The sequence below is a fragment of the Taeniopygia guttata genome, chromosome 12 (genome assembly GCF_048771995.1).
Source record: "Taeniopygia guttata chromosome 12, bTaeGut7.mat, whole genome shotgun sequence".
NCBI classification, from domain to species: domain Eukaryota; kingdom Metazoa; phylum Chordata; class Aves; order Passeriformes; family Estrildidae; genus Taeniopygia; species Taeniopygia guttata.
Genome location: NC_133037.1, coordinates 13239777 through 13261049, shown reverse-complemented (window position 1 = coordinate 13261049; position 21273 = coordinate 13239777). Strand labels below are relative to the sequence as shown.

The 21273-nt window shown below is 37.1% G+C and overlaps 1 protein-coding gene across 5 annotated transcripts in view; it reads left to right on the top strand.

The window, feature by feature from the left end:
- CACNA2D3 (calcium voltage-gated channel auxiliary subunit alpha2delta 3) overlaps nucleotides 1-21273 on the top strand; it is a 386651-nt gene that overhangs the window by 136625 nt on the left and 228753 nt on the right. For all 5 annotated transcript variants that reach the window (XR_005981759.2, XM_002192832.6, XM_072935079.1 and 2 more), the window contains exon 5: nucleotides 19296-19458. Coding sequence is in view for 4 of the 5 variants with exons in the window: in XM_002192832.6 (XP_002192868.2) it covers nucleotides 19296-19458 (163 nt within the window). In the remaining variant the exon portion in view is untranslated. The remainder of the gene's footprint in view (nucleotides 1-19295; nucleotides 19459-21273) is intronic.

Sequence of the window (21273 nt, the reverse complement as noted above, 5' to 3'; positions counted from 1 at the left end):
TTCTTTTCTTTTTGACTGCCCTTTTTCAACAAGTGGTCCACTTCTCCCTCCCACTGCCACCCCCACAAACCCTCCATGGTGAATAAGGTGGTTGATGATCTGAAGGTGTTGCTAATCTTCCTGATTGGTATTACCTAATTATTTATGGATGTCTGCTGATAATATAAATCTCCTCCCTTGTGTTTAGGTGGAAAAGTCGAGAGCAGGGATTGTTTTGTGTGCCTGCATGTGATGGTGTGTGCAGTGTAAGAGCAGAGAGCACAGTCGAGTCCTGATCTGTGGCACTCACTCCTGCTCTTTGCTCACACAAGTCAATGGTGCAGGTCTGCTCCCCCTTAGCTGTGCTGCAGCCCCTGGACATTTGGCCTGTCACAGCTGGAAGGTTGCAGAGAAGTTCTGGTGAGTGATCCAGCACACAGAGCTGGCCTATATGTGAAAAACAAATTTAGAGAACCTAATTTAAATGTTGCATTTTGAAGGTGCTGCAAAAAGCCATGGAGCTGTTGTCTTCTCAATAATTATAGCATGTGGAAACCTAATAGCTAGAACATTATAATGATGTAAAATCAATGATGTATCTTCAAAACACTGGATAGAATCAAACAGTGTGTACTGACTGAGGCTTTGCTTTTGCCTTGATTTTTAATTTTCTTTACTGAGAAGAGGATGGTACTTAAAGCTTGCAATTCTGGCAAGTTGTGACAACAATTCTCACTTTTTGTGTTGCAAGTCAGCAGCTATATTATCAAAATCCTTTATTTTCCACGAATTTAATATTAAGCCAGTGGCCATTCTTAACCAAAATTCAGGGGAAAAAAAGAACTTGTACAACTGCTGTTTGGACTTGGTGAATGTCAGTGTCTGGCAGAATCAAAATACTTTCCAAAGATCTGAAATAATTTTGTATTTCAGTTTAAAAAATGAAATTTTAGCTTTAAATTTCAATTTAAATTCTGAAAGCTAAAAGAACAAAGTCACTTCTGAAATAAATAGACACTTGGGTAAGTTGAGCTTGAATGCAGTGACTTGCCACAACACAGATTTTTGGTCTATTTTCTGCTACATACATTTTGTAATGTTTTAAATTACATCACTGTATATATATGTATTAACATTCAACACTTGGATTCTGTTTAAAATACATTAAATATTAGTTTAATGGCTTTGTGTCTGACACTGATTACAATTCAAATCCTCCTTGCATGCTGTTCTGCTGATAGTAATAGCAGCATTTGTAATGTTCAGTCATTGGCATCCAAGTCATAAACAGTAATATTAATTAATATATACTTATACTTGTGTGGTTACTCTGTACAGGGATTAATAGAGAAATTATTTTTACTATCAGAAAACCATTTCAAAGAGATAAGAATGGCAAATGCAAAGCAGATGAAGTAACATAAATGGCCTTTTCAGTGGTGGTATTTGAATGTTTGTAGTGTCTCACAGCAGTTTTGGAATATAATACACAATTTAATTTCCTGTATATTTGTGTTGTAGAGGAACAGTTTTTGGACTGTGAAGGAAAATTTATGCTCTAGTGCAATGTATTCTCAGCTCAATCCCACACTGCAAAAGAAACCTCTACACATTTCTTTAATTTAAGAAACATGAGTTCCTAATTAGTTATACATAGACAATGGAGGATTTTTCCAACTGCAAAATGATTAATAATACGTAATTAAAATGGAACCTGGATCAAAATCTCATCAAGTCTCCCTAATGCCATAATACTGTACCCTTTTCCTAGGCAAGTGAGCTTCCCCCAGGGGATCTGAATGATCCTCTGGAAATACGTTCCTGCAAATGCATTGTCTACTCTCATAAGGAAATTCCAAAATTTTCAATTGAGGAACTTTTTTCCTATACTTTCATGTTAAAAATATGTAACTCATGAGAGTATTAAGTAAATTTTGGAAAATATGGCCAAATGTGTGCACAAGGTATGAATATGCTCTGTTAATATAGTTGGAAGTCAGGTGTAAGTAAACAAGCACATGTTAAGAATGAATCAGTATCAGTCCTACAGCTTTACTGAACACATTCTTAAAATGTGTACAATTTATTCCTGCCAGATTAAAACAAAAATCCCACCTGCCTGTAAGCAAAGATCCTAACAAAGCACCCATAAACAGGGAATAAAATCTCTTTATTCCTTAACTTGTTCTCCTCCTCACACCCCGCTCCCCAGTTTTGCTATGGGGACTCCCCAGACCTCAGGTACAGCCCAGGGCTGCAAAGGGCACAGCAGAAAAGGGGGTCTGGGACATGTCCCAGTCCTTCAGGGGGAAGAAGCACCGTAACTCTGGGAGCCACTAGATGCCACTCTTGTCTCATCCCAGTTCAAGTCTAAGAGTATTTATGGCTGTTTAAAAAACCCAACTGTGCCCTCCCACCCCTAAAGTCCCTTTAAAGATGTTCCTTTGGTATTTCAGATATTTTGCCTTTTATTTTTTTTTTTTTTAATTAAACTTACAATATGACCCTGTTGTTTATAGTTTTCCTTTCCTCCACTTCAATGCTGCACTTGTTTATAAATATTTCAAAGCTATTCCTAGACAATATTTTTGATGCTGGACTCTTGCATAGCTGTGTTGTGCTTGATCTCATTTTTCTCTTTGGGTGGGATTCCAAAAATTCTGACATAAGTATTCATCTATGTTTGATTGATTTTGCAGACACTTATGGTATAAGAACCTCGAAATCTAATTTTCTAAAAAATTCTCCGAAGAACTTCACCTTTGCATTTTTATTTCCATACCAGATACAGTAGGAAGCTCTTGAACTTGTTGTATATTCAGATTTTGCCATTGATAAACTTTTTACTACGTTTGTCTTGGCATTTCTAAGAAAGTTGCCTCACTGTAGATTCCCCAATTTTCAGAGTATTCTAAGCCAAGCAGTTGAGGAAGAATAAATGTAAAAATGTTCAGGTTATTTAAGACAATAGAGGAAAAAATTTAAAAATAAAGCAATCCCTACAACCTTCAACATAACAAAATTGTAATGTTCTATCTGCACAATAGCAAACTTAATTTTCTTTTGTTGGCAAGACTGAAGCTGTTCTCTTGTTTGTGTGAATTTGATATAGACCTTGTGGTTTTAATACTGTTTTCCATACAGAATCAAATGCTCTTTTTCAGTTTTTAATGTATATATGACTTCTATGGACTGTAAGCTACCTGTATGGCAGTCAGAGCTGATGAGTCACTTGCTGGAATGATAGACAGTATATATTTTGTAAGCAACCTGCAAAAGCTTGTGAATAACATGGCTGAATAATGATGAAAGATTATAGGCATATAAAGACCTCCTGTACATTCATTTAAGTTAGATTTAGATTTATCTGAGCATTTTCTTGCACATGTGGAATGCTGTGAATTAATAAAAAAATGCAGAGGGATAGATCCAGAAAACCTTTTGTACCCTGCTTGGTTTCTTAGAAGTGAGGATTGTTGGTTGAGCTCTGTGGAGAGAAATCTGATTTTGGAACATCAAAATGTGACAATAGAGGGAAAATCTGTTCATGCATAAAAATATGTCAGTAAAAATGATTATTTTAATACAGTAGAGCTACCTTTATTGAGAGTTGATAGACTGTATGCAAATAAAAATTATTATTCTCTTCTTTTTGAGAAAAAACCCAGAACTATTAGTGGTTTATAGAATTAACAAGTACACTGCATGCAGACCAAAGTCCAGAGCTAAGGTTGCCTGTGGAACCTTAACTTTATTGCTTCCATATCTCTGAATAATAACTTGAAAGTTCCCTTTTTGTCATTTGCAATGGAATGATTTAATTTATTTAAGTTTCTGTGATGAACACTTAATGCCTTGCACATGTAGGGAAGGGTATAGTCCGTGACTCAGCGCCTGAGTCTGTGACTGCAGCCTGCCTGCACTGCTGCTCTGAGGAAGCTTTTTGTGGTCATTAGCAAAGGCTGACCTCTCTGTTTGTATACAATGTCTTGACCATGCAATTGTTGAAGGGCAAGTTTAGGGATGTGGTTAAATTAGTCTGTAATTTCATTAACTCGCTGGGGACCGTAGCAGTTATTTATGAAAGGTCACTCTGTAGTTCCGCTCTCCTCTACTATCAGATCTCTCCTTTGTAATCTCTTCCCAATAAACTCCCCATTACTTCCCTTTCCTATGAATATTTAAGTGGTGGTGGTGGAAAGACTCTGTATCAGCTTTTCTGAAGCACAGCCTCACGTGGTGTATCTGGAGAACAGAAACCCCTCACAGAGCTCTATTGGCTCCCAGAAATGGGAGCAAATTTTGGGTTTTCTTCTCCAAAGGGACAATGGATGGCAGTTCCATTTATCAAAGTAATTCCATGTCCTTGCTTGGAGAGTTTGGTGTCGAGGGTTTGCAGATGCCAGTTTTGCTCCAGAGCCACCATCTGCAGGATCAGCAGCTCCTGGGACAGACACACACCCTCTGACCCCACAGCAGCTCCCTCACACCACATCCATCTCACCCCCAGTGCTTCCTGAGAAGTGTCCATCTCCCATGTGCTCCTCACAGTGTCCATCCTCACCTCCCCCAGCAGCTGGGGCACAAACACAGCATGGCTCTTACAGTAGAACAAAGAATTGTGCTCATCTTCAGGTGATGTCTCCTCACCCTGATGTGGCCAAGTTGCCGGTGCCAGGAAATGTCTTGTCTGGCAATAAATGACCTTGCTTGTTCCACTTTTGGGGTAACTAAAAAGAGAAGGGGCAACTCTGGTAGAGGGCTTCCAGTCCTGTAGCTGCACCCCAACTCCTGCAATATTTCTTGCAGTCTGGAGAAGTGCAGGCACAGGCTGGGAGCAGAAGGAGCTGCTGCAGGGCTGGGCTGGCTTGGTGGGCTTGCAGCTGGATCTGCAGCATGGACCAAGCCAGCACTGGGGTGTTCCTGCTGGGAAACCTTGGGCACAGCTTGTAGGGAGCCCCAGAGTGGGAGAAGTCTGTGCCATACAGGGATGAAAGGATGTCTGTTGTCATGGTGGGGGCTCTGTGCATATTTTTTCCCCTAATTAACTAGGGCTTTTTCCCTTCTCTTCCAATATTAAGTCAGGATGCTTTCCTCAGATGTAGAAGGGCAGACATTTTGAAGGAAATTAGTTTTAATCTAATAAAGTCTGTTCCAGGACAGAATTTGCAGTAAGCATAACCTTTTATAAATAAAACTGAGAAAGAAAAAACCCACTGAATTTAAGAGAAGAGAGAGTACGTGACATGGGTTTTTTTGAGTAAATACTAGGACAAAGAGGTTTATTCCCCTATTAGTGTAGGTATATAACTTGGAGGCCAATAAGTGCCAGATAAATATGGACTAAAAATATAAAGTGTGGTTAAGAAAGATATTTTCAGTTTTTACACCCCTAAATATGTTGAACCTTGTTAAAAAATAGTTACTACAGAATGACAACAACAAAATCATCTACGAGCTTATGGATATAATCAATGCTTTTTAGCTGACAAAACTAATAACCTTGATAGAAAGGGATTAGGGAGAAATTATATTAAAATCAACATAATGATAGTTATTAACAGAGTAGGAAGTTATGATTAGAATGAGAAATGTGTTATGAGCACTTTGAGTGTTATGATATATCATTTACAGTATAATTTGCTTATTCATGTTTTTTTCTGTTTCAGTGTATGGAATGCTTCTTTTTAGCAAATCACAGTAAGAGATGGGTAGCTCAGGACACTTTAAAGGGAGCCTTGTAACTTAACTGTTGGATTACTTGATCAAAAAAACCTGAATCCAGGGCTTCTCTGGCATCCTTTGTGGTCTGTGTGGTCAGCCCCAGGGCCATGAGGCAGCTGTTGGCTGGGGTTTTGATAGCAGGTGATCTGTGAAGGATAAGGCTGCCTCCGAGGTCATAGGGTCTCCTGATAATAATTCTAATTAACTTGGGCACAGTACTGTGTAGGCAAGGTAATAACAGCTTCCAGCTCACTTTTTTCAGTCTCTGTATTGAGACAGTTGCTGCCCTGGCTTGTGCTGTACAGCATAGTTATACTTAATCACAGCAGAGGTCACACCAAATTTAAAGCCAAACGTAGGGTTTGAGAACGAGAATTAAATATTTAAGTCACCCAGGCATTTATTTTTTCCATTTCACTTATCTTTTCAGGAGGCAAGTGGAATTTTGGGCAGAGAAGAACTAAAGTAATAATTCCTTTTCCCATGCTTTATTCCCTATATCACTTTTTTCCTCTGTCATCTTGCTTTCACTTATATTTAATTTTAGCATGGTGAAATACACACCGAATTCAGAAACTGGGCATACATTAGGAATGTATTATTCTTGCTGATTGCAGGTAAGTAAACACCAGTGAAGGACTGTGCTTGCCAGCCCTTTCCAAACCTTATGTTAGAGCTTGTGGAACAATGCCAAGCACTGATGGACTTCAGCTATCATTAAAAGCTAAATTTCCATGAGATTTTAGCTAAGGTTCACAGAACTCCTCAAGCAAATTTGAGCCTCATGGCAGTAGTCTGAGGATTGATTTATTGTTGTGTATCAAACTCTAAAATGGTTTGGGTTTCATGTTTTCAGCATTACAAGTAAACTTGGAAGCTCTGATCCTGACGCATAGCTGAGTGCAAAATTCAGAGTGAGCCAGAGCAGAAATCAAAAGTGATTCTTCTCAAACCATGCAGATGAAACCTGCAGATTTTTTTCCTAGAAGTCTGTACTATGTGCCTTTCAAGGGACTGATAATAGCTTGTTCTTATTTTATAAATATAGGCAGGTAAGAGTTGGCAAACACTCTGGTGAGAAAAGAAAAGAGAATGAAGGAAAAAGATTTGAAGAAGCTGTGAGCCAGCCAGCCCCAGAACCATACTGTGAAGTGATATGACTAAAACATGTGCATGGTAAATAGTGTGACATTGAAAAATGAAACATTCGGTATTGCAGCCAGAGGAGAAAAATGCCAGCTCCAAAATTGGGTTCTGGCAGTATGTTCAGAGAGTCAATAGGCATATGCTTGATTGCAGTTTGGGTGGAGAGCAAGGAGATTCACAAAGCTCTATTTCAGTTCTTTCTGTATTTTCCCACACTATGAATTAATCATATCTAATACTAATTATATACTTGCAACATTCTGAATTCCTGCATAAACTGTGGAAAAATGTGGAGATGTTTCCAAGACTGGAGCAGCTCTAACAATGAATCCCTATATGTGCTTTTGCAACTGTTTGCTGTGCGTCACATCCAAACCCAGTTATGTTCTGCAGATTTACTCCTCTGTATTTTGATGGTGATTTACACTCCTAGGGAAGCAGTTGGGTGAAACCATGTCTCAGAAATGTGGAAGCTTAATATAAATAAATTAAAGCCAGGCGCTTGATTTCAGTGAATCACAGCCTTTTGACGTTTATAATTTCAACACATGATTGTCCCCAGCTACTCAGCCTCTGTGACTCATGGTGATGCTTCAGCTATTGGCTTGACAGAAAATGTAAAATATAAGGTTGGGGTTTTTTAGCTATTCTAAGATGCTAAAAGATCTGGATCCACACAAGTGGGACAAATTCATACATACTAACAGCCTGTTAGGAAACTGTCTAATCATTCCAAATTAATGATGCCCTGATTATCTTGCCTGTAACCATGAGGTCAAATGAAGAGTTTTCTCCAGGTTTTGAGATACGGGCAGGTGTAATTATTTTGTTGCTGTTGAAAATAGAAGCGTGGCCTGACTACAGGGTTGAAATTATTTCAGGAGGTAAATCTGAGGGAGTTAAATTCTTCATGTTGCTAGGATTGCTCTTGCCTGGAATTAGACACTGTGGGAAGGTTTCATCCAAAGGGAAGCCGTTAGGGAGCTGAAGTGCTGGGATCAGGAGGGGCAGGTGCTGCTCTCAGGTGTGGGCAGATTGAACTGCTTTGTGTCAGTGTGGCCTGTGGGGAGCTGGGCAGAGATTCTGGAGTGCTGCTTTGGTGGGAGACATCAGACAGAGCATCTGAAGGCACAGAAGTACCAGTGATGCTCTGAAGAGCAGATAATACTGTGGGGATTTTTCATCAGGCAGTTTCAGCTCTGCAGGTATGACAAGTGTGATATTACCCATCTTGAAGCTCAGGAATCAAGACTGATCTCTCTCATGAGATATATATAATGCTGATTTTTGGAAGTTTTTTCCCCCCTGCACTTTTAACAAAGTGATTAAAGAATTTCTAATGAAAACGTGAATAAGTTTCAGCAATTTTTTTTTGCAGAAATAAGTAGATAAGCTTGATTTTCTGATTTAAAGTAAAATAATTTGCTTTTGGGGAGAGGAAAAATTGAAGTGGGAGGAAAAATTTTGAGTTTCAGAAACAATATTAAAATTTCCAAACTTCATTAACCTATAAAATTGCAGTTAATAGCAGAGACACAATTAGTAAGACTCCAATGAGTCTGGTGTAAAGTAAGAAGTTTCTCATTTTTGTCTGATTTTTTACTTCTAGCCGCCTGGTGATACATTAACTGCTTCAGTTTCCTCTGCATTTGTTATAAACTAGATTGAAGAAAAGTAGAATGAAACAAAGAATGAATAGAATAAAAAAAATATGAAGGGTGAATCTCCTCACCTGTCGTCTTGCAGCACTCCAGCAGATCTGCCCAGTGTGATAAGTGTACAAAGGCTGTCTTTGGAAATACTCTAAAGGTTTAAGAAACAAGATTATCAGAGCTAATTGGCAAAAACATTGGTGAACTAATCTTGCTGCTTTCCATGGAGAACCATAAAGCTGGCTGTATTTTCAGGGCTGTTTTCTTTTTTGCTGTTTTTTAGTATGTGCCTGAATCCTGCCTTTCAGTAATTGCTGTGAGGCTCAGGTAGGAGAAACCCCAACTTAACAGCTGAACTTTGTCTGGATGATGCCAGTGCTGTGCGTGGGTCATGAACCCTGAGCACTCTGATCTCTCTAAACGTCCTTAGTCAGAGCAGGCAGGTGATTTGCTCTTTGGCCACTGCTCACAGGAGTGCCTGGGAGCTGAACTCTGCCAGAACAACTGCTATGGAGAAGCACTAAAAACCAGGTTTATTTCACCTTCTCTGGCACAGTCATGCACAGGATTTGGGGAGTGGGTATTAAAATGTGCAGATGCAAACCCTCCTAATTCTTCTGACCATAAAAGTGGTATTGTATCAGATTAGCCTCTTATTCATGTATACGCTCCAAGATAAATGGACAGCTATTGTTTTCAGCTGCAGCACCCACCATTCACATCAAAGTCTCTGCATAGCTGTAACAGAGATGAGAAGCATTTTTTAATCAAATGTGTCTCATTTCCTTCAAGTATTTATGGCTTGTCACTGTCTAACTGAACCCAAGATGCTGACAAATATGCAAGTCATTTGTAAAGCAGTTAAAGTACAGGATATATATAAGTAGAGACATTCTTCTGATTAGAAAATAATCTTGTATTAATAATAAGTCTTCCTGTTGTAAAATTCTTTCTAATAACAGTAATATTCGGAATGGGAATTAGAGATATTTCAGGGATGACATTTCATTATTTCCAATCAGCTTTACTATAAACAAACCCTGCAAATTTTCAGTGTCAGCATATAGCTCAGGTAAAACTAAGCTCATATTTGTGCTCTGAGTACCTGAATGTTTGCTGAGGATTTATTCATGGCACATTTCTGTTTCTGGATGATGTGTGTTACATCAGGCATTTTGGATGGTATCCATTAGCATAAGCCTTTCTGTCTTTGAAAATATTTATGTCACTGAAGTTTATAAGTCTGTTTTAGGTCTCTATGTTTGTTTAAACTACAGATCAGTAAATGGCTGAGATGTGTGTTACATTTCAGTCTTTCTCCATGATATGTTGTAGGTATTGTTGCTCAGATGCCTGTGTGGTCCAGTCGTGCCATATTTTATTTCAAAAAAACAGCTAATGACAAGCTATTGCTTAATGAAGTGCTTTCATGGCACCTTATTTAGGAGGGAGGATCTTTTTTCTGGCAGTTGGAGGCTTTTGTAACAATATCTACTGTAATTTCTCTCTTGGAATCTACACAGAGTAAGTCATCTGTGCAGTAAACTTATGTCCAGGAAGCCTGAATTAATAACCTCTGGGTCAGCTTCACAATTTCTCATTATTCCAAATACCTTTTCCTGTTGGCTAAGCCTTTTGTTCAGGATGACACTGAATTGCAGTGGTTATAGATGGCTTATGACCTGGAAAAGGCTATTGGCAATACAGGTACATTTTGTCACAGACTTAAAATGAAGCAAGCATGGGAGTAAAAGACATTAGATGTAGTAGTTATCAATGAAAATAACCATTATAAACAGTAAATATGTTTATATTTTTATGAATATTGTTTTAGCTTTGGCAATAAGCTCAGAGCCACCATATTCAAAACTGAGAAATCTTTTTTATAAGGGAGTATATTATATTAGCACTAATCTTTATTTCTACTATAAATATTTAAAGGCAATGGAGGATTTTCCTGCCAAACCTAATTAACAAATTCATATAATATTTTTTTTCAGCTCTTCTCCTTCAATGTAGACAAATGCAGTCGAATTTATATCTGTATATCATCATTTCCATTAAGAAGATAGCAACAATTAAGGAAAAAAATGCTATTTGCTCTTAAAAATGTCATTGTTCAGATGATCTTCTGAACAAAAGATGCAGGATCTCAGATAAACATCTGGTAGGAATGAGGGCTTCTTCATGGTTTTTGTTAGATGAGCTCTTCAGACTCATTTGTGACTGAATGATACTGTATTTTCTCTTGTTATTTTCAATTTATCCTTTACCAGAGAGACAGGAAGGAGCAGTGAAATAGGAAATTAGGATGTTTAGAGAGAGTAACTAGAGAGAGCTAAAAAATGTTTTTTAAACTGTTTAGATGGCTGAGAGGCCTCAGTGTGTGTGATCTTTCCTGCTGAGCTGAGGGAAATGCACAAATACGAGATGTACCCAGTCTGGGCTGCCCCTGTCTGCAGGGGATGTCCTCAGCTCTCAGCGGATGTTTCATGCAAAGTCCATCTTAGGAATATTTCTTGGATTCTTCAGAGCCTTTGGGAGATGTTATCTCTCTTGCTCCTTGAACCTAAACTCCTAATGATTGTAAACAAGGTAGAACAGAAAGCTGGATTGTGGGGTAGATGGTTCATAAAAGTACTGGTTATCCCACTCCCCAAATGGATTCCAAACTAGGAATTTGCCTCTGGTTGACTTAATTTGCCTGATCAGCTTTTCTGCAAGTGTTTATCTGTTTTAATTCAGAATAGATAGAATTGACACAAGAGCTAGAGCTGGAACATGGAAATGGTGGTCGTGTATCTGAAATCTGAGTTGTTTCTTCAGTTGCATTCACAGTGTCCCCCTGTGCTCTGGTTTGACCATAACTCTGAAGCTGTGTGTAGGATTCCAAAAGTAACACAGTCCACAGCTCAGTGAGTATCCCAGTAATTGTTCTGTGAGTATCTGAGAATTTAATATAGTGAAGAAATAGTTGTCCAGACTCCAGATAGTTTCATGATGTTGCTCTGACAAATTCAGTTTATGTAATGTGTTCTTCTATTGCTGCTGTTATATTTGTCATTGTTGGCCTGTCTTTGCTTGATGTGAAAAATGGTTAGAAGTTGAAAACATAAAAGAGGCTGTTTTTGTATTTCATAAACTTAACTCTTGGGCTCTACCACTCACTTATTCTCACAAGTTTGGGATGGGAATATTGTGCAGATGTTCATTTTACCTACACAGATATTTTTCAATATCCAGGTTTTTAACTTGCCCCTCTTTCCAACCTCCCTTGTCTCCCAGCTTTCTCCCTAGGGCAAATAAAAACTCATATTTGATGTAAACCTGTCTCAGCTGGTTTATGTGGATTCTAAATTTCTGTATCTAGGACTCACACTTGCTAAATGAAGTCAAGAAAAAACTTAGTGTGTGACATGAAAAAGTATTTTCTTTGCATCTTTTTTTTAAAATTTTATTCATACTATTAGTACAAAGCAAAATTGTAAAGAATCAGAGAAGTGTATGTGCACACTCTGTGATACCCTGTGAGATTATTTTAAACACTTTAAACTTATTTTATTAATAAAATAGATGCCATTGTCCTTCCCCCTTTACTCTAGAGACATGTGTTTCTTTTATTAAATTAACTCATCATCATGGTTTTGTTATTTCAACTGTGGGCTTAGCTGACCAAATTTCTATATTGCTTGAGAGAGTCATTAATCATTTGAAGAGGATTTGTATATGTTCAGTTGCTCAACATCTCATCTCTCACTTTACCCCCAAATAAATTCAATAATGTTGCACGTGTTCTTTTGCTTTCCTTTTTGTAGTCAATAATATTAATTTAACCTCCTGTGTGTTGGTGGGTGGTTGGAAGTAACAAAACAAAGATGGGATTGTGGTGAGCACCACGAAATTCTGTTCTGTTCTAGTTCTTCACTATTTAATTATTTTGATTATCCCCTGTTGGTCTGAAAAAAATAAATCTGGTAAAGTACATGTTTAATTCATCATTCAGGGCCACGGTTAGTGTTCAGATGTTGACTGCTGGGTAAGAACTGCTTGTTACTTTCTGTATTTTTGGGAGCAGTTATGAACCCCCAGCCCAGCAGGAGGTTACAGGTAGGGTGTCCTGTCCCTGAGCATGCCGTGCTGAGCACAGAGCAGCAATGCATGCGTACTTTAGGCTGAGGAGTCTGGGTTAAAGTTGCTGCTCATGGGAGACAGAGAAGATGCAGAGCTCGAGAAATATTTTTTTCTTCCTGCTTGGAAGTCAGGATGAGGCACTTAGGGCATGTGACCATGGAAAGGCACAGAGAAGTCACATAATGTCCCTGCTGATAATTGGAAGCAGCCTTGAGCTTGTCATCAACCTGAATGTGTCAGAGGAACTGAATGTGCACAGAACGACACTGCTTTCACTTTAAAAGTTTTCATCTTATCTGTTTGTGAAATAGTTTGCTTTTCTATCTCTATAGCACGTTTTAAACTGTATGGATGGTATTTTTTTAATGTTCTATATTGAGCACCATTCAGTGGTTACCTCATGGTAAAATGAAAAACATCAGAATGCTTTGATTTTAAAGCAAGTCTGCCATTTTACTCTTCTCTTTTACAGAATTATTTTGCAGAAGTTGTTGATCCTGCTTGTTCATTAGCTTGGTATTAGCTGTAGGGCTTTCAAGAGAACTGAAGAAATCCTGTGGTTCTAGCTAGTAATAAAAATGGTATTAAACTGAATTAAAATCTTGCAGGTTTTTTTTTTCGTCTGTAAGGATACATATATGGTATAATTTGTTTTAAAAGGTCAGCCCCATAAAACTGGTTTGGGGAATATTTGAGTTAGTGGAATTTAGAAGAAAGACATTGTGACAACCTGTGGTATGTGTTTTGCTTAATCTAAATATTCTGCATCTGTGATTTGGCCACACCTATATCAGTGGGAGGCTACTTCTAACCTAAAAATAAAATGAGACATAGTGAAGGTTTTTAATGCTTTGAAAATATTAGTAATTTAATAATGGCTTACTGTGTAATGTTTTATCTTGTTTTTCCTAGTTTGAAAAAGGAGGATCAACCCTACTGCAGGCTGGAAGTAATTGTAAGCTTGATACAAGCGTGTTCAAAAATGTTTTACCATCCTCAAGCCTTCAGAAGTACCTATTAGTCTTCCTCTGTTTTCTTTGATCTTGCAAAGTTTGTCCTTTTGGAATAACAGGTTTTAGGCTAATTGCTGCTGCTTCCAAAGTATTGTTTAAATAAAACCCAACAAACCTCCCATGTGTATTAGTAAGAAAATCGAGCCGCTTCTGATGGTCTGAATTGGACCAGTAAGTGCAGAGCCCTTGTCCGTGTCCATCAGGAATGGGAAGAAGCATCCTCAGCTGCAGTGCAGAGTCCAGGGAGCTCTGCCTGGGCTGAGGCCAGGGTGGAAGAGCAGGAGGGAGCTGAGAAGGGGCTGCCCCAGCCCCAGAGGGGTTTGTGCTGCTCAGTGTGTGCAGGAGATGATGAGCCTTAGCAAGGGCCACACTGCCATACTGCTAGATTTACCAGATTGGGGCTTTTTGCCTTTCCACCCTGTCCCAGTGTTGACCAGAGATGGCTGCAGGCTTTGCCTGGTCATTGACAGGGCTGCAGGCTCTCTGGGGTTGGGGGAATTCTGTGTTTGAAATGCTCAACCTCCACAAATGCACAGACTCTACAATTACTGTCTTCTTGGTTGCCTTGTTTAACATTGCTCTAGAAATTGTCATTACCTTTATTCCATGGTTTGCTGCATCTCTAGGGCCATGATCCCTTGCTCTGAACTCCGTGCAACAGGAATCTTTTTAACCTACACACAGTGGGAGAAGGGAAAATTACGATGTCACCAGCATAGGGACTTGTTTTGGTCTTTAGCAGAAAGTATTCCTTAGAGGTTTCTTAGGTGTATAAAAATAAGCACACTGAATATTTGCTCTTCTAAAAAAATTACAGATATCCAGTAAGGCTTTTCAAGGTGTCCAAAATATTAAATTAAAAGCCTGTTCCATATGTGTTTTCTCCTTCTGTGTTTTATTTACTAAATTTTAGTGACTAAAGAATTTTTGTTCAGTCTTGTGACAAATAAGAGATTCTTGAGAACTATTGCATGTAAAAATAAATATTTTTGAAGTTATTTATCTGTAAAGGAAAAGAAGGCTGCATCTGAAACTTGTAACCTAAAGTGATGTTTTTTTACTTTAATGGATGATTTAAAATAGCCATTATGATAGTTTTGTACATTCAGTGAATCAGTAAATCCTTAAAAGTCTGAGACCTTGATGTCTTGTCAATTTACTGCTATAATTGATTTTATACTATAATGAAATATTAATTTTTTTATCCTCTTTTATGGAAATTTTAATAGGGTATCATATTGGGAAGGAATGTATAGCCTGGGGGAAGGTCATCTTAATTTGATTGGGTAGAAAACAGATCAGTTGTTTTTTCAAGGATGCCAGTAATGTCTCTGTACTACTTCCATAATTAAACTGGAACTGATGACAAGTTTTCAAATCCCAGGTGTTTTTTTGCACCTTTCTGCTAAATAAAGACATAAAAAAGAGGGGAAGAAGTGCTGGATGTTCCTACAGAAGAGCAAGGAGGAACCTTCAGAGAATAATTGGAAATTATAAAGATTGTCTCTTAAAAAAAGAGATGCTGTTGTCTCAAACATAAAAGCTTTTTAAAATTCAAAAGTTTTTATTGAATGAGGCACTTTACTTTTATGACCTTTTATGCTTGCTAAACAGACCAAGTTATTGAATACAAGAGCTTTAATCATATGCTTGAAAGGGTAGATTCTCCTTACTGGACAACTGCCAGAAGAGATTTTTTGAGCCTTAGAAACAGATATGCATTCAGATGTTTGTCTCTTCTTTAACTCAAGTATCAGAATGGGATTGCTGTCTCCAATGTGTTCTTAGTAGGACAGCCTCCCTCAGAATGGATAAATTTCCTCATTTTGCTTTTCACATCTCATGAACCTTTCTGTTCTCCTTAGAGATGTCTATTATTTGTCAGTCTTGAGAAAATAAACTTTTTTGTCTTTTTTGTTTAAACTCTGATGATAATAACTATTTTGTAGCAACTGTAGATGTTTCAAATACTGTGCATTTCTGGGTGTCTGTGCTATTTCATGGTAGGTTTTGCTTTCCCCAATTTTCCATGTTATTTGCTGCTACTTCATTTTCTCTGATGCTCTAGCCTTTTGAGGCTCAGTGCAAATGCCATAAACTTTCCTTAATCGAATATCTTTCAGATACATTTAACTTTCTCTTTAGATGAGCTGCAAAATTACAGAAACACTGGGAAAATGGTTCTTGAGTAGTTAAAAATTATCAGTGTAATCCAAATATTGTCCTAATGCTGGCTTATTAGTGCAAATCATTCCCATTTATACCCTCCTGGTCCTCATTGCTCTGTGAATGAGACTTTTTTTGCTGTCTTGGTAAAAATAATTTCTATAGTTTAGAAAAAAAAAGCACATTAAAATTGTGGCTTGTATTCTTTCATGCTGTTAAAAACCAAAACACTTCATTTTAAAATGCAGTGATAACAAGTGCTACTTATGCCAAATACTCTCTAAGTTGCAAAGGCAATTTGCTTTTTAATGTATCTTTTAAGTTTAATAGTAAACATTTATATTTAAATAAAAATGCTGTTTACAGTGTGAACAAATACTTGATAAAATATGTAGGCATTGCTGGGTATCTATTTATAGAATGATAAATGTAAAAGGCAATATAGAACATCAGTCTTGTGCAACACTGCAGTTATGTGAGATTTGTGCAATACTTTTCAATACTTCATCTAAATTACTGAAGTTTTGTTTCAGACAAGTATCCATTGTTATCAAGGTGCTTATTTAGCTGAGACATCATGCTAAAATAAGTGGCTAAACTGGAACAGAGAACTTTGAAGAAGTTTCCTTCTTATCTTGCAGATCACTTCTCACCTCCAACCTACTCCTGTGGTTCTTATTGCAGGCCACAAACCTTGCATGTCCCTGGTTTTGCTATTCTGTATTTTGAACAAATTAATTTTTGTCATAATTAACATAAATCTTTGGCAGCCATCCTAAGTGAGCAGACAGCATGTGTTTTTTCATTGTGGCTGAAGGTATCTTTTGTTTTAAAACAAACTTGTTTCTGCCTGGCAGCATGAATGATGCTGTAAAGCAATTTTGTGATCAGTTCTGTAGCAACCCCATGTCTGTCTTCTGTGATTGCAGGGTATGGCAGAGCAGCCCAGGGTTCTGCAGACTGTCAGCAATAGAATTATTTGGGGTGTCTCAAACATGGTCAGTTCCCTGCTGGGGCAGAATGGTCCAGTGCTTGTTCTGCTGGATATTTGAATGAATTGTTTTGCCTTTATATTGGCTTGCACTACGAAAACTTTACAGGGATAAAACTGAAAACTGAGATTCCTATTTGCCTTATCTTATTATTATGATACACTATGGGCTTTCAAAATGTCAAACATGCAGAATGATGCAGCTACTGCAAAGGAACGTACAAGTAAAAAACCCCAGTGTACTTGAGCAAATTGAAATGCACTAAAGTCTAAAAGGTGATTTTTAGTTCTAATGATTCATAGAAGAGCTGACATGAAAGAGATTTCCTCACTCACCTGCAGGTCTCTAGGTAAGGTTGGAGTAAACTCCTCTGTTGGACAAGTCACCATAGAGCTGAGTGTGATCCTAACCTGGGTAATTATCTTGTTACTTATTAGACTAATAACTTTCTGGTGTGTTATATGGTGTTCACTCAGAACTCACCTAGTTAAGGTTATATCAAAGACTGACCTCCATTGACAAGATTAAATTGAAGTCATTTTCTCTAAGAGCTTAGGTAGAGTATTTGTGTTGTCAGCAAACAGGACTTTATCCTCTTTCCGTTGGGCTTTATCTCAATGCAGTGTCAGAATGTCAGATGGATTTACTTTATTATTTTTTCTTCAATTTTTAATATTCTTTCTATCACCTTTCAGCTGTCACACTCAATAATTTCCTTGCAAAGGAAGAGCCCAAAAGAAGCCATTGTATAACAGCTCTGCTTAAATGCTCATCTTTTTCAGTAGCTTTTTTGAGCTGCATACATCACCTGGTGTTTAATCTGCAGAGCTTGCAGGACTGTCTTAAATACACTACTTTTGTAGACTTCTCACTTGCAAAAAAACCCTCAACAAGTCAAAGACAAGTCCCCCTCGACCCTGCCCCAATCAAATAGAAAAACACCAAAACTAAACTGGAAAATATTAACAGTCTGCAGTAATATAAGGACTACTCTATGCTACAATTTGCTTTTTAAAAAAAATATCCAAACATAAATCATATTATTGTGTATACACTGGTAGAATTGAGAAGAGAAAATACAGACTCAGACCAATAAATCAATGATACTAAATCAACTGAAGAAACAATTAGTCCTAAATATCCTTAATTATAAAATAAGTGGTTTCTTTTTTCCTTTTTTTTTTTTTTTTTTTTTTTTAATACAGCAGTTTTAGTAGTTGGCTAGCCTTGCCACTTATAGAACTTGATGAAAGATGTTGCCTACTAATTAACTTCTTTGGAAAAGGAAATAATACACACAATGAAATTAAATAATGCTTGTTTAGAGTTGATTTCAAGTATATTCTGACATCCTTATTTGAAATTTATCCATTTTTCTTTTCATTTATGAAGTATTATAAAAGCCATGGGCAAATAAAACTTGCATCCTTGAAATTACCAAGTCTATATGTGAATTTCTGTAGAAATTATTCCATGATATGTACCTTAAGTTCAGTTCAAGAAGAACTGCATATTGCTGCATATTATAGTACAGAATACTTTATCCTCAAATAAACATAGATTTATGTCTAAATATTATATGAATTTAGTCTCAAATTGATATTAGGGCAGGAACTCATATTTAAATTAATGTGATTCTTCAAAAAAACACTAAACTTTGGCCTCCTCCAATTAGGAAGCACATCACAAAGTATTGCCAAGGTTCAAGGTATTTAAGAGGTTAAAAAATAGGTTGTACTGTTTGTTGCTTTCAAGGCTTAGTAAAATTTCTGGTTAAACTAGGTAATAAAGATATCAAAAATTTTATCTAAATTGCTTTTGCTTGTCTGGTTATAGTTATGTACAAAATAGGCCAAATAGTTTTCAGGAATCTTTAACAGCCAGACAATTATTTCTTGCTCAAAATAAGTCACTATTAAGTTTATACATCCAGATTAAAGTATGCATATTTTAGAAAGCCAGCTATTTCCAAAATTCAGTATAAAGCAAATAATATTTGGAAATGTCAGTGAATACATATTGAGTACACATCTACAGCTGTAGTTAATACTCCTGAAAAGTAAAAACACTTTTAGTTTGTCAGGGCCTAAGTTCAGCACTGACAGCAGTTCTTGATCTGGTGGATGTAAGCTAAACAGAATTCATAATTAAGTAATCATCCAGAAAAATATTTGAATTTAGAAAGCTTTGTATTAAAAATAGGACAAATATTGTTTATGATCAGAGCTTTTCTTGGATTGCCCTTAAAATTTTCAGGGCAGCCAGAGAACTGAAATAATATGGGGCTTTCTTGAGATGTATTGATAAATCTGTTTTCATAAATGTACCTGTACGAAGAGTATAGAGAGAATCTGAGAGGGGATAAAAATTTCTTGTTCTACTGTTCTAGCTGGAGATGTTATTCAGTGGATTGATAGATGTACTAAACCATTCAAACCTCATTTTCATGCTGAATGTGCATTCTGAGTAGGGAATGTGGGTTTCTGTTGCAGTATGAATACTTCAATGCTGTGCTCATAAATGAACGAGATGAAGAAGGGAACTATCTGGAGCTGGGGAAGGAGTTCATTCTGGTGCCAAACGACCACTTCAACAACTTGCCTGTGAACATCAGTCTGAGTGACGTCCAAGTACCCACCAACATGTACAATAAGGGTAAGAAAGCTGCTTTATTTCATCATTCCACTGGCCAAATGAAAGCACACCCTTGCTTAAAAATGAAGCTGTTGATTAACTGTGTATTATCTGTGTTTTCCAGTTGGCAATAATACTGAAATTTTCTATGGAAGAATGCTTTAAGTATGACAGTTCTGTAATATCTTTTGTTTTGTGGCAGTTTAGCAGTTTAATGAGGTTAATGATTTGCATATGGGGCTTGCACGAGTTCTGTCATAGAGTGTGGCAGAATATGTTTATTCCAGTGAATTATTTTCCAGAATCCTCAAATCATTTGAACAGAGCTTACATTGTCACCAGTTTAATTCTATCCTTGCTGAGATTTAGAATTGTCTTAGAAAGATATAGGATAGGTGGAGGGAAATACTTCATTAGATTTATGCTTTCAAACTTCTGAGAATATGTCTAGGAGCATGTGTGCCGTTCTAGCTCTATACACAAACTCTGCTCTGATTTTGCAGATAGTATTTAGAAGGGATAATTTCTACTCCCCTATTTGACGTAAGTGCACATTGTACTAGCAAACACCAACATTAGGGGGACTTGGATGGACAGATGGACTTCAATCTAAAAACTTGGAATGCAAACTAAACTCAGATATACATTTACTCATTTTCCTTTTGCCTTTAATCAGACAGCAGGAATTTGTATTTATGCAGCACCTATCTATTTATTTATCTCAAGCCAGTAATAAAAGAAAAATTTAGCAAGAAATTACCAAAGTTTCCTAACAATATCTACAGTATATTTGCCATTGGTTTGTAGAAAGCTGCTTAATCTCTTTATCTGGTTCCTCTTCTGTGTTTTAACTATACTAAAAGACATCTAAATGGACATTAAATGATTTCATCTTAATACATTCCAGGCTAGCAATTGTGGTAATTCATGCAAGGATATTGTGTAATAAGGCAAATTAATTCAAATATGTTGGTCTGGTAAGAGAAGCAGTGGATATGGCAGCTTCTTTTCAAAGTTAGGATTCTGACTTGAGAATCCTGAGGAGCCAAAACTTCTACAATAGTCTTAAATACGGATGAAAAATAAATCTTCCTAGAGAGTATTTGAAAGGTTGTGAAATGATTAATGCAGGATATTTTGAAAAGACTTTGAAAATGCTTAAAACTTCTAAAGATACCAAATGACTTTTTTCTGTGCAAGTGCTAATATTTATTTAATCAAGCCTGCCTATAAATTAATTCATTCCAGAATTGCTAAGGAGGAAAAAGAAAAGGAAGGAATATAGAGGTCAGGAAACTGTGCTTTTCTGGAGAAGGAAATTACCCTGAGTAGTTAGTGAGAACAGTAGAACTAAAGAACCTTCAGGTATGTGATATGTGCTGATGCTATGTATTGAATGATTTTGTATGCTGATTGCTTATAGTTAAAGGCCAAAGTTCAAGGGCTTGCTACATCTTGGCTTGGCCTCTCCTACAGGGATCTTCTGTAGCTATGAGGAAGATGGAGTTCTGTGATTTTTCCTGTTTCTACTTTGTGTAATTCAGACCATCCAAAATTGTCACTTTATGAAGTTGCAAAAAAAAAAAGGCATTTTAAAACCACTTAAATGTATTCCAACAGCAGAAATCTGTTTTGTTACTGGCATTTTCCTTGCACATGTATATAATAATCTTGTTTGTAGCTTGTCAATGTCTGGAAATGGTCCTCTTACCAAGCAGAGAACTTAAATTTTTTGTTGCCCTCTGTAGTGCAGAGGGGTGATAACAAGTTAATTTAATCCTAACCTGAGGGTACAAGCAGTAGATATTGATAGGTTTATAACCAAGTGTCTGCAGA